The sequence below is a fragment of the Pangasianodon hypophthalmus genome, chromosome 10 (genome assembly GCF_027358585.1).
Source record: "Pangasianodon hypophthalmus isolate fPanHyp1 chromosome 10, fPanHyp1.pri, whole genome shotgun sequence".
NCBI classification, from domain to species: domain Eukaryota; kingdom Metazoa; phylum Chordata; class Actinopteri; order Siluriformes; family Pangasiidae; genus Pangasianodon; species Pangasianodon hypophthalmus.
The window spans coordinates 19,345,264-19,358,620 of NC_069719.1; the positions used below are offsets into that span (position 1 = coordinate 19,345,264).

The following is a 13,357-nucleotide window of genomic DNA, read 5'->3' on the forward strand; positions in this document are numbered from 1 at the left end:
TGAATGAGTAAGCATGCATGTGTGTGTGACGGCTCTGCAATAGACTGGCCTCCCATCCAGGGTGTCTTCCTGCCTTGTGATAGCAGTTACCCCAAGTTAAACCAAATGTTATCTTTAAAAACAATAATTAAATCATATACTGTAATTTAGGTCAGTAGGAATACTGTTAGAATGAGAAAGCAGATCTTTCACATATTTTCTTTTTCTTTTGCAGACGACTATCATACCGAACAGGGCAGGATACAGCCAACTGTGACACGTGCCGCAATAGTGCCTGCATCATCTACAGGTGAGACACTATGAACTGTGGTTACCATAAAATTATACAATTAACTCAATTTTATGAAATACTGTATTTTAGAATAGGAACGTTGTTTATGTGTCTGCCTTGCATTTTCACACACACTGACTAAAATGGATTACATTGCATGAGGCTTCTTTTCTGAGGTTTGTTGTTTATATGGGCTCATATGTTACAGAAATGCATGCACATTTTAGTAGGAAACAGCACAAAAAAACCATTACGGACAGAAAGTCAGGTGGAAATGAGGCGTTAGACAGGGAATGTCCAGAGCGAGAGCCTAAAATCAAGCTATACAGTAATAAAGTCCACACAACTTCAAATTGTGCATGGTAATAGTGAGATTTATAAAGTATACAGTTGGAAACAGGGAGTATAAATACACAGGCTAATGAGTCGTTAAATGGGGTGATAATTATAAGCCTGGAGATGTTGAATGCTGATAGGTTCAATGGGAGGTGGGAGTGTCTTAGGGCTTGACAGCTGCTCACTCCACCAGACTAATGCTAAACAGTGTATTTCATATTTAGCGTTAGTGTTTTTGTCAAAGTCAACAGTCAAATTCGATTTTATTATTGTGCATATTATGAGCCATTCAGAACTACATTACACACTTTTATTACAATGTGTGACATTACAATGAAATATCCCAATGGCTAGACTCCATAGATCTTGATAGTATACTGTGTAAGTTAGTCCCATAATACACTGCAAACATACAGGCAGGTAACAAATGGCACAGATTCTGCTGTACTGTACTGGAGAGATGAACACCATTCTTCCAAAAGATATTCCCTCAGTTGGTGTTTTGGTGGTGAAGGTGGAGTGATCTAACATGTTCATTCAAAATCTCCCATAGGTGTCCAAATAGGTTGAGATCTGGTGGCAGTAAAGTCCATATTTACATAATTCTTATACTCATCAGGATAGACATGTTTCATCATAGGGTAAAGATGTGCCAGAATAACTTTGTATTGATTCTCAATGACTCTTCGCTGTAAGGGGATAAGACCCAAAGCATGCCAGCAAAATCCCACAGCAAAACAGATCTACTGGTTTTTCCTTTCATTTGTCACCTCTCTGTACATCAATTTCAACACCAAGAAATACCTTTGATGAATTACAAGTAGGCTATAACATTTAAAAATAAAATAATGCACAAGGTTACCAATGCAATTTGAAGCATAGAGTTCAGATTTGTCCCCAGGCTTTAACTAAGCATGTTGATTTGTGTAAACTTATGAAGTTCTCACTTCTAGGGCCTCATTTTTGTGACTCAGTATGTACACTTTCTCAAATCTTTTAACTTTTACATTTTCCTAAACACCATCATTTGTTAAAATTAAGTTAGGGGCAGAGCCTAACCATATATATACCTGCCATTCAATAATAATTTTAAATTTTGTAAAGTCCTCATTTACAGCCCCATACATTTTAAATTCTGTTAAAGTACTAATTACCTATTTTGAGTAATCGACGGTTTAAAAAATGTTAATTGACAAATATAAGCTGATATTCCTTTGATTTGGATGCCTTTCTAGATGTTGAGCAATCAAACCCGGTATAATTATTATTGCATCTAGTGGTGAAAAATAGGAACTATAAAAACTGCTAAGAGAGGCTCATTGGGGCAGGAGCGACTGTGCCACATACTCACTCTATGAATGTTTTGTTTGTGAATGGGGGATTAGCAGTGGCCAGGACAGTTAATGTTATTACCTCTACACACTGGGACAATAGCGATGGGAACCACACATGCTGTATCAACACAGTTGAATTTCTTTTAAAAATCCATTTGAATGTAAATGAACACTGCTTTCTTTTTAGTCAATAGTTTTTAGCCCTCATTAGAAATGATGTGATTAGCAAGTTTAATCTACATTGTTATCCAGCTAGCTATGTAACTAGCTAGGCTGTTTAAGTGTCTTTGGAGTACCATTATCTGAAACCAGAAACCACCTTAACTGCACCAATTGCTTATAAAATTATAATGGCAGATTACAATAAAGCAGTGATCAAAAATTTGTGCATTTATAAAATGGACAAGCTAAATTTATTTACAAATGAGACAAATTAAAGAGTAAAATAGCAATGATGTATAAGAGATGTTCAGTTTGGTCAACTAAGGGAATTGACTGACTTTTTTAAGGCTATTTGCCTATGCTGGGTGCACTGGCTTTTAGACCAGACTACATCTTTCTGTTCTTTTCTTTGGCATGACTTAAACATTGTTTAAGTCTTGCTATCTCTCAACTGTGTATTACAGGGTTATTCTAGAAATTTATGTACAGGAATGTATCTGGGAAGGTGTATGTAGTAACTTGTATTAGCTACATCAGTAGTCCTTAAGGTCCAATTATGTTAAATATTATTAAAGGTATAATATATTTACGTTTCCAGGTAAGAAATATCTATTAAAGGTACAAAGGATACCGTCGATGGTACCTTTATTTATTAAAATGCACACAGATGAATCTTGATCTCATTGTTCCAGTTCAACAGTTGGAAGAGGACAGTTTCTTCCCATCAGTTACACCACTAATGTGATATTCATTCAGGACTCAGACCTTTTAGGACATATTTTTGGACATACTTGGGTTCATGCCTACACACAGAATAGCTTGTCCAATTTAATCAGTAACCTAAACTGTGCTATAGGGAAGTAAAGAAACCTTTAAACAAAACAAAACTGTGTAAGAGTGTGTAAGAACATGTATATAAGATGTAAATACAGCAACAATTTTAAAATGAATAGCAGGTATTGGAACATTTTTCATAAAAATGAATGACAGAATAATGCAACCTTTTCCTTCTGTGATCATTCATCCTGTAAGTGTTTATATATGTAATACAGAGCCAGAGGGCATTCTGTCTGCAACACAGAGCATAGGATTGCATCGTTATATAATCACAGGATGACCTATAAGATGTGTGTGAATGTGTGTGTCAATGACAGAGTATGAGACCGAGTGGAAAGACTTACAGTGGAAAAACACTGAGGTTCCTGTTGAGGAATTTTACATTCATAATGCATAGTGCTGCTTTTGTCATCCAAGACCAACAAGGTTATCATGGTTCAGTGCTGTCACACGCATCCCAACAAGCACACTTATACGCCACATTTGCACGTTAACAGTTGGATATCTACTTATGAATGTTTATATCAGCATGTAACCATATTAATGCACTACGCACAAACTTTTTTATGCAACACATTTCCATTCATTTGCTGTATATGGACTTTAAATTAAAGGAGATGCTGTGTATGTGAGCTTCCCATTTATCATTAAAAAGCCCAGCACACTGCAGATGGCAATGGGTTGCCAATGCATTTGTCTAGATAGATTAGAAATAAATGAAAAGAGAAAGTTAATACGGTATAGGGTATAATTATTTCTCATGTTTGCATAAACACAGAGTTGAAACCAAGGGGAATGGCATTTCATCTACTTTGTTTTGGGCTGATTTTCATCAGTTCCATTTGATAATTGTTCAGCACATTCACATGTATCAAGCAGTGTGGTAGGCTTTAAATAACTAAAGAAAACAAGCAATTTAGAGGGCAATAATTACCCTGGTTGTAAAACTGAATTATAGGCTACACAAAACTAGATTTTTGAAGAGGAAGAACATGGGTCTAAAAATCTGGTCTACAAATGTAGATTTTCTTTTTTTCTTTCTTTAGTTATTTATTGATATATTTTTACCTTGGAATTGAAAACTTATCAAATCTTACACCTGCCTGCTAAGACATCAGCTGACAGACACCCACGACTGGCTAGAGGAGAGAGTAATCATCCCTCCCCTAACAGACCATAGCCAATTACACTCTCGAGCTAGTTACATTTAGGTCTATGCTATACTCTAGAACCACAGTTATTAACAGCCTTTCATGATTCAAAAAAGAAAGCCATATATATATATATATATATATATATATATATATATATATATATATATATATATATATATATATATATATATATATACTCTGATCAGCCATAACATTAAAACCACTGACAGGTGAAGTGAATAACATTGATTATCTCATTACAATGGCACCTGTCATGGGGTAGGATATATAAGGCAATAAGTGAACAGTCAGTTCTCATAGTTGAAATGTTGGAAGCAGGAAAAAATGGGCAAACACAAGGATCTCAGTGACTTTGACAAGTTGTGATGGCTAGACGACTGGGTCAGAGCATCTCAAAATTGGCAGGTCTCGTGGGGTGTTCCTGGTATGCAGTGGTTAGTACCTACCAAAAGTGGTCCAAGGAAGGACAACCAGTGAACTGGCAACAGGGTCATGGGAGCCCAAGGCTCATTGATGCGTGTGGAAAGCGAAGGCTTGCCCGTCTGGTCCAATCCCACAGAAGAGCTACTGTATCATAAATTGCTGAAAAAGTTCAAAATTGTGCTGTGCACAAAGCGAGATCCATGAAGACATAGTTTGTTAGAGTGGAAGAACTTGAGTGGCCTGCACAAAACCCCGACCTCAACCCCAATGAACACCTTTAGGATGAATTTGAACACCAACTGCACCCCAGATCTTCTCAGTGCCTGACATCACTAATGCTCTTGTGGCTGAATGAGCTCAAATCCCCAAAGCCACACTCCAAACTCTAGTGGAAATCCTTCCCAGAAGAGTGGAGGTTATTATAACAGCAAAGGTGGATTATATAATAAGGGGATGTACAACAAGCACATATGGGTGTGATTGGTCAGGTGTCCACATACTTTTGGCCATATAATGTAGTTTTTTTTCTGCCAATTATATACTTTGACACTGATATCTGTACTGTACTGAAAACAGAAATAGAAAAACGATGTAGAAATTATTTTATTTAGGTAATTTTTTTTACCTTGGCTTGCCTACAGGCAGATAGAAAGATAGATAGATGGATAGATAGATCACTTCATTAATTCACTGATTACAGTAGCAATCCAGAAAGAGTAGAGTGTGCAAGCAAGCTGCAAGGAGCTAGTTTAACAAATGCAGCAGTAATAAATGCAGTGAATACCCTGCCTAAAGATGTCTAAAACCTTGCTAGCTAAGTATGATTTTCACATGATTTGATCAGGTTTTTGGATAGTTACACAAGTAGTGAAATGGATATAAGCCTGATCAGTTCACTTTGTAATCAGATCCTGACTGTCAAAATATCAGTGATGCTCTGCCGTCACATCATCATCATCAAAACAGAGAGAAGAGTGTGCACACACTACAGACAGTAGACAACATTTTAAAAAGTTTAAACGACCTAAATGGATATACGGACAACAAGATATTTAGTTAACAGAATGGAACTGAGATAATCAGCAATTATTTTCTTACTGAGTCGAGTGAAGAGACGACAATGTGGCTCCGACTCATCAAATGCTGCAAGCGACTTTTAACTCATGTAATGAGACAGAGACTGATGTGGATGATGGATATAATCAAAGTGAGAACTCATTTCCCATTGTAAACTCATAATTCTTTCACTTTTCACATTTTAACCAGATTTTAAACAGCTAGAAATTCACTTCATTTTGAGATACATGCAACAGAGAAACATTTTTCAGGACAAGAAAGCCTATAGGTTTCACAACTATAAAATATAACTATTAAAAATTTGACCATGTAAAGACTTTTTCGCAAGCCACCACACATATGGATAGGTAAGACTGCAAACTTCTGAAACAGTCTGAAATTTAATACGGACATTGAATCTCTATTGTCTATTTAATTACATGCCTAGAGGTTTTTTCTCTCTTTGTACACTTTATCATTTTAATTTCAATGCACTTCTAAAGGCATATGGAAAGATGCATAAAGCCAGGCCATAGTATATAGAGAATGGATATACAGATCAATAAAAAATTAAATTATGTTTTTTTCCCCTCATTTTTTGCTTACCAGAAAGCTTGTTCTTTTTTTCATAGCATCCATTATGAATCTAATATGACTGTCCACAGTAGAGCTGGAATAATCGTAAGCTTTAATGCCCACTGTCTTCACATCTTCAGCTGTTTAAGTGGGTATCCACTTATATTATGCAGAAGAAAACACAACTGGATGCATTTTTAATGTAAGGCAAATTCAACTTTCCAAAACTTCAACATCGTTTACATAAAATGTATTTAACCAGGCTGTTGTAAGTACTATGCAGCATTCTGCCTGCCTTTGTTTCTCTCCACGACTCCAATTCTCTCCAATTATTGTTACTATCCTGTTAGTATTAATTATTAACACAGTGGTTGATTTCTTTCCCTGTCTCTTTTATGAGCTCTGTTTTGCATTGTAAGTCGTAGGTCTGTTTCCAATAAAGAATTTATGGCAGCGGAATAAACTGAGACAATCCAATGCTTTATGGCGGGTCCAGATGAATTCTTTCAGCTGTAGGAGCTCTCTTTCACACTGTGTGATTAGCTTTAGTCTGCTAAGCTGTTAGAAAAAGAGATAAAGAGAGAAGATACTGTGTGCAGCTGGGAGCCTGCAATGGTTTGAACACCGGGCTGTAGTCAGCACTAATGAGCCCTGCTGACTCATTGAAACAATCTGAAACAGGAAAAGGGGGAAAAGAGGATGTCTGATTGCTCCAATCTGTTCCTGAGCTGTCTAGAGAGCATGACCTGACAGTTGATGGTTAGCTCTGCATTTTAGCCTGAAGTGCCAATCAGATGATCGGCCCAGTCCTGTTCCTCCCTCTCTCCTGCTTCTGAGTGAATTCTCCTCTGTTTCCTTGTACCCTCTATCCATCCCAAGCATCCTAGAGAATGGACATTGATGGCTCATTAAACACAGGAGGAGAACAGGAGATGGATGGAGAAGCGGCAGAGGTAGCCATGTTTTACAACACTACTAGAAAGTAGAATCATAAACTACTGAATATTGCAGCTGTTTTGCCTTGTTTTAACAGTTCTTTCTGAACAACAATAATGCATCAACTGACATGACATGCATCAACTGACATGACTATAATTATACCACAGTACTCTTGAATGCTCAATTCTGATTGGTCAGGATTAATTTTCCATAACGTCATGGCTCTGACCAAGGTTCCAGTTGCAAGTATATTAATGCACTTATTGTAATGCATTAACATTTCTATAGTAACAACTTGCACTTGTTACAGTGCAAACAGATTTAAAAATGTGTATTGGCTGATATGGTAAAGTTGTGTGTATGATTTTTTGAACTAGTGTCCAGTGTCAACACTTTGTAACAAACAGTGGTAAAGCTGTAACTTTAAGCTTTTGGACATAGGAGGACTTCTCTGTAGCGTGAAAAGCTGAGTTTTTTATGTCTTACTCATTTCATAAGAGAGGAAAAGAGTGGCTGGTGAAGGAATGAGTGTTTATAGCTGCTATATCATAAAAGTTAACAGGAACCAACTTGATTTGTGGATGTTCCGCAACACAAATAAAAAGTATGATGTTATGTCTTTATTTACCTCCTTCAGATCTGATTTTTTTCCACTGAGCAAAAATTTTGTACCCACTTGATATTTATTCTTCTCCAGTGCAGAAATGATTCTAAAGAGGATTTGTGATAACTCATGTTTTTATTACATTGTTTTCATATCCACTACAATGGACACCACAACTGAAGCAACATAAAATTTCAAGAAACCTTTGGCAGGAATCCTCATATTTTAACCATACTTGTGAACTAGAGTTTAAACATATACAGTGTGTGAACAGGTCTTAAAGATTTTGAAAAGAACATACATACTGCAATGAATAATGCGATAAGAATGTAGAAAAATGGTTGTTGTATGATACAATGAAGTCTCAAAAAACATGTTTTATTCTTTTTGTTCCTTGCAGTGTGTGAGTCTGAGTATGTGTGTATATGTCTGTGTGCGCTTGTGGGTGTGTTTATGTGTACTTGCTGGAAGCATTACAGGCTTTTGCACCCTCACCAGACACTAGGCCACATTCATTTTGAAATGGAGGAGATCTAGGATGTCTTTTTTTGGGATCTTGACCCTCTCGGCATCCTGCCTGTACTCAGACCTGCTGTTATCTATAGCCAAGTCATAAGCAGGTGTGATCATTCTCAGGATCCACTTTTTAGAATAATGCAATAGTTAACTAACTAATGGTTAAAAACTATTCAGGACGTGTTGGTACTGGAAATTAATAATAATCGGTAATCAGCTTTGGGTAGGGTAGCGCCATCACTCCACCCAGGCGCTGATTATTTTCCTATAACAGCATGACTCATCATGTTTTATTATTTACTTAGCACACTCTCAGCTAGGAAAGATCTACTCCTGGGATGGCCATATTGTGGCTGTAACAAAACTCTTGTGTTGAGAACTGATAATGTCTTAAAGTAAAGAGATGAGGCACAGTGCTCATGCACATCTTAAGCCAAGCCTCCAGAATAATCTGTTCCTCAAAGTAACCTACTGAGATACAGACAGTAGGTACTCCAACTTGCCCTCGCTTACTGCTAAAGATCCAGCCACTTGCAGAGTAAACACCAATCTCAATCAATCTTGATCTAAAAATCTTGCTTTGTGCCAACACAGAAGCAGTGGCTTAATAGAAAACCCTATTGTTCAAATATTTATGGCAATACACACAGCTAGGCTAGTCTGTATTTTGGTGATAAAATACTCGAGGGGATACTCTCTAAATCCTACTTTGTGAGTGTGTTAGTGTATGTGTGTGTCAGCTAAAGCATCAGAGCATATAATTGAGAAAGACCTGAGGTTACTTTTATCTGGTGTTAACAAAAGAGAGAGTTTTATGGATCCATAACTATTCTGCCAGTCAAAGTAAAAGTAATGTATGCTGGAATAATACAAACTTCATGTGTAAAAATGAATATGAACCTTGAACAGAATATTATCATTATTATTAAGTGATTCATTTTGATGAAATAGTCAATCAAAGTCATTCTATTGGTCAACAAAGTACTTTTGTTACTAGCCATCTATATAAACTTGGTCTCGTATAAGATAAGGAGTGTGTACAGAGAAAGCAATTGTCCAGAACTACACACTGATTAATTGCTCAGTCCGGTCTTACATCCGTGCTGGAGCAGTGCACAGCTACCCCATTCTCTTCAGTCTGTAGGAGCCAAGAATTGCTGAGCTTTCACAAACAGTGCAAGAAGAATAAAACACAAGCTTGACTGTTACTTCTAAATTTAACACACTGGAGAGAAATTTACTCCAATCATTTGCACGGATCTGTCAGTCACTAGAATTGCGTTGGTTGTCAAGGCGCACAGTCACAGCAAAACAGGACAGAAATCCAGAGGACACGTTTTATTTCCTGCAGGAGGGATTGGTGTAGATCATCACAGGCTGCAGTCTGACACTCACACGCTGTATCTTCCAGTGCCAAGTGATCTCATAACAAGCAAAATAAACCATGGGCTTTGTGCATGGGTGAATACAATTGCCTGCCAAAGTGGTTGTAATTTATTTAGAGCACCCACTAATCTTAAATAAATAGATGTAATTGACGATCATGACTGTACTCATATCCATCCTGTTATGTGTATTTGGAATTTAATAAATTACTGAGGGGGAGGGGGGGGTTGTATGCGTCTATGGACTGCAGAGCTTCTCCATCTCAGCACTGTTCATCAATGAGTCACAGTATGCAGGACACGGCTGCATGCAGAATGATTTTATTTAGATCAGATTAAAGCTGGAGCAGGCCGCTAATCTGAGGATTTAACTGCTCCTGTCCACATAGATCATCTTATCAGCTAGGGATCATAACTGTAGGGAGGAGAGTGGGTCAGATGGCTCACACTGACACACACATAGCACAACTAGTATCCTAAACACATATGCAATTGTGTTTTTATATTGAACTAATGATCCTTTTCTAATTACAGTTTATAATAAGCACAAAACGAGTGAATCAGTGAAACAAAAAAAAAATGAGTGTGTCATATGGTACATATCAGATTAAACAAAGATCAGACTGCCAATATTTAAAAATTCCTGCCATGTTGTTATTCTAAAATCTCTGTGTTAAGCCAGCTTTGTGCCTTCCTACCATTTAACATCCTGATTATGTGTTTATTATCTTGTCTGTTATAATTAGGGATACATCAATGCCATTTTTTTTTTTTTTACAAACATGAGTACGTTTTTGGTTTTGTTGATGCCAATACAGATACTGCAATGACTAATTTGCATAATATTTAGCAATATGTTGGTTTCTTCTATGTCTTGCTAGCAATTAACTCCTTGTGCTGAGTTTATGTTTAAAAACATTCTGCCATTTAAACAGTTTTGCGCCTTGACTCACTCGCAAAGTTTAGATCCTGGCGAGCGAGGAGAAAGGAAGCAATGCTTGCAGAACTGAAGCGCTCTCATGTGCAACAGTTGTGCTCTCTATTAAAGATACTTTTTAAATGCCAAAAGATGTTTGTTCAGGTCATAAGTATTGTAGAAAGATGCTGTAGTAGTGAAATGCTTCTGTTTGGCATTTGGCATCTTTTTCAATTTAACACAAAGGTTTTCATTACTAATGATATTATCAGCAACAACTTCTGAAAATTAGAATCTTAGAAAGTATCTTAGTATTTGGTATGTCTCCTTTTTGCTTTAATGGCAGTGTGCACTCGAGCTGGCATAGACTCCACATGTTTCTGTAAAACCTGATGATCCATGTTAGATCAAATCCATCAATGTGTTGTCAGAACACATGCTTCAATGGAAGGGATAAGACCCAATCGGACCTTTTGTATAAAACAGTTAACATGGTCAATATTACAAATTTGCTCACATTTACATTGTGACCTAGAAGTAGCACAGAATCTTGAATATTCAGGAATAGTCAGGATGTCACACATTTCCTTTTGTTTTAGAATTTTCAAAATTCTAAAACCTTCTGTTTATTTCCCGTTTTAAATAATGAAAAAATCCCAGATTTTCAATGTGATCTCAGACTTTTGGACCCCACTGTACACACAGAGCACATTTTTTGCCATCATTAATTGTGAAATACATCCAGATCGCTGTCATTTTGTGCCGTATGTTCATTAGCGCTGCAATGTACACTAGGCTTACATCACATATTATCACACGGTATTGGATGTTGGAGCATTTTTTATGTGTATGAGTACAAGTACCTGATACTGGTATTAGTATTGATGCATTATAATCATTATAATCCCTGAAGAATCACACCTAAAGTTAATGTGTATGTCTCTTTTTTTAGTGTCGAGCTGGACTTTAAGTTGCAAGAAGATAAATTCCAGCCATTGATGAAAAGACTGTGTCCAGCTGTAGACCCGCCCTACCCTTCTCTGCCTTATACGCATGAAGTGTACACTTCCACCCCCAAGCGCAAGTCCAAGACTGAAGCCAAGAAGCATGCACGCTGGAGACTCTGGTTTCTCTGAATCGAGACTTTCACCTCTCTTATTTCCAGCATTTATGCGCCATAATGTTACAAGAACATCCAGAGCCCAATCTGTTCATTTCTGCACTGACAAACAGAAAGAAAACACCACAATCCAGTGTTTTGAGGTTGTAGCACTGGGGATGCATTTAGACCTTGGATTTTAATGAGGAATTGAATTTGTTTTCATTCAATCATCTTTAATGGAAACTGGAATCATGTTTACCAAAAGTTTATTTATTTTTTTTAATATAAAGTTATGTTTAATGAGTATAGCCAAAAGGATAGCCAGCATTTTGGATAGGATAGATTAGGGCTACTACTAAACTCCAAAAAATCTTTTTCTCTCCTTTTCTTATCCTAACTCCCATCTCCTTCTGCAGTGGCTCTATAGGGTGGAACAAATAACCTTCACAGGTAGTTCACCATAATTCTACTTTGGATGGTCATCTAAGACATTTGGTCAGCAAAGCACAAACGTTGGGAAAAAATGTAGTGATTGTTTAAGCTTTAAAACATTTTCTTATTTTCTTTCTTTTTTTCTTTTATTCACTGTAATAGGAAAGTTGTTCATATTTTGGTTTGTTCTGAAAGACAATGTGTAAATGCAGAATTAATTGACTGCATGCACAATACATGACTTTATACATGCCTACTTTAGTTCGTAGCTAACTTGATATATTTTCCATTACAAATGTCAAGACTTTTATGTTAATAATTAGATGTTGAGGATTTGGCTGTTGAGAAGTAATTATGTCAGTATTGTAATATTCTGTGAGCTCAAGAGGAACTGTCTTTCTCTTCGAGCGTTCTCAAAAACAAATGTTTTCTATAAATTGTACTGGGTTTTGATTTCAACAATAGTCTGTCTTTCATACTGAACAATATCTATGGTGGTATGGCCGAGGCGATTGTCCAAACATAAAATAATGAAGTTTTATTGTATCTTTTCAGGTTAATTTACATGGTGTTTTCTACAATGTCACCTTAATAACACAAACACTGGAACTGTACATGCTTATTTGTGTACAAACTCAAAACCTGAAATCCTTCGAGACCTGAAAAGTGAAATGATACAGACTAAAAGAGGGCTATGTAAATATCTAATTTATATCAATTTAAGCAGTTATTACTTGTCAGCTTTGTATTAGCTACTCAAGAAATGTCAACTTCCCTCAAGCCATTACTTAGCCTACATCTACTTCAATGCTAAATGCAGTATATATATTGTTAGGAACCAATCACTTGATGTCCAAACATCAGTTAAACCATATATTTTTTATAATTCATACACAAATTAGTTTAGATTTACAGTCGAATTGCACAGTGTGGACTAGCTGTAAGTGTAGCATACTGAGACACAGATGCATTGCTTTACCTTTGAGAAAGTGCAATTGATTTATATTGTGCAATATTCTACATTTTATACTCTTTCTACCCACAAACAATGCATTTACAATAAAGAAACTGCTGCAAAACTCCAAGCCTCAGCTGTCATTTTCAAACAGATTCACTTTTTTTTCCCCAAAGCATACGAAAGGAGCACTGTCTTGTTTGGGGATACCTAAAAAGTAGATCACAGCACTCAGCTCATAGAACAGATTGAATAGGACTTGAAAAGGACTCAGCTGCAGGATTAGAAGGTGGGAACTTTTTTTCTTGCTGAAATTGATTGGCTCCAGCTCTGGCATG

The 13,357-nt window shown here is 36.6% G+C and overlaps 1 protein-coding gene across 1 annotated transcript in view; it reads left to right on the forward strand.

Moving 5' to 3' along the window:
* insyn2ab (inhibitory synaptic factor 2Ab) overlaps positions 1–13,129 on the forward strand; it is a 33,914-nt gene extending 20,785 nt beyond the window's left edge. Inside the window, exons 3-4 of the mRNA XM_026934437.3 lie at positions 215–289; positions 11,483–13,129. Coding sequence (XP_026790238.1) covers positions 215–289; positions 11,483–11,666 — 259 coding nt within the window. The 3' untranslated portion in view covers positions 11,667–13,129. The remainder of the gene's footprint in view (positions 1–214; positions 290–11,482) is intronic.
* Positions 13,130–13,357: the final 228 nt, after the last annotated feature.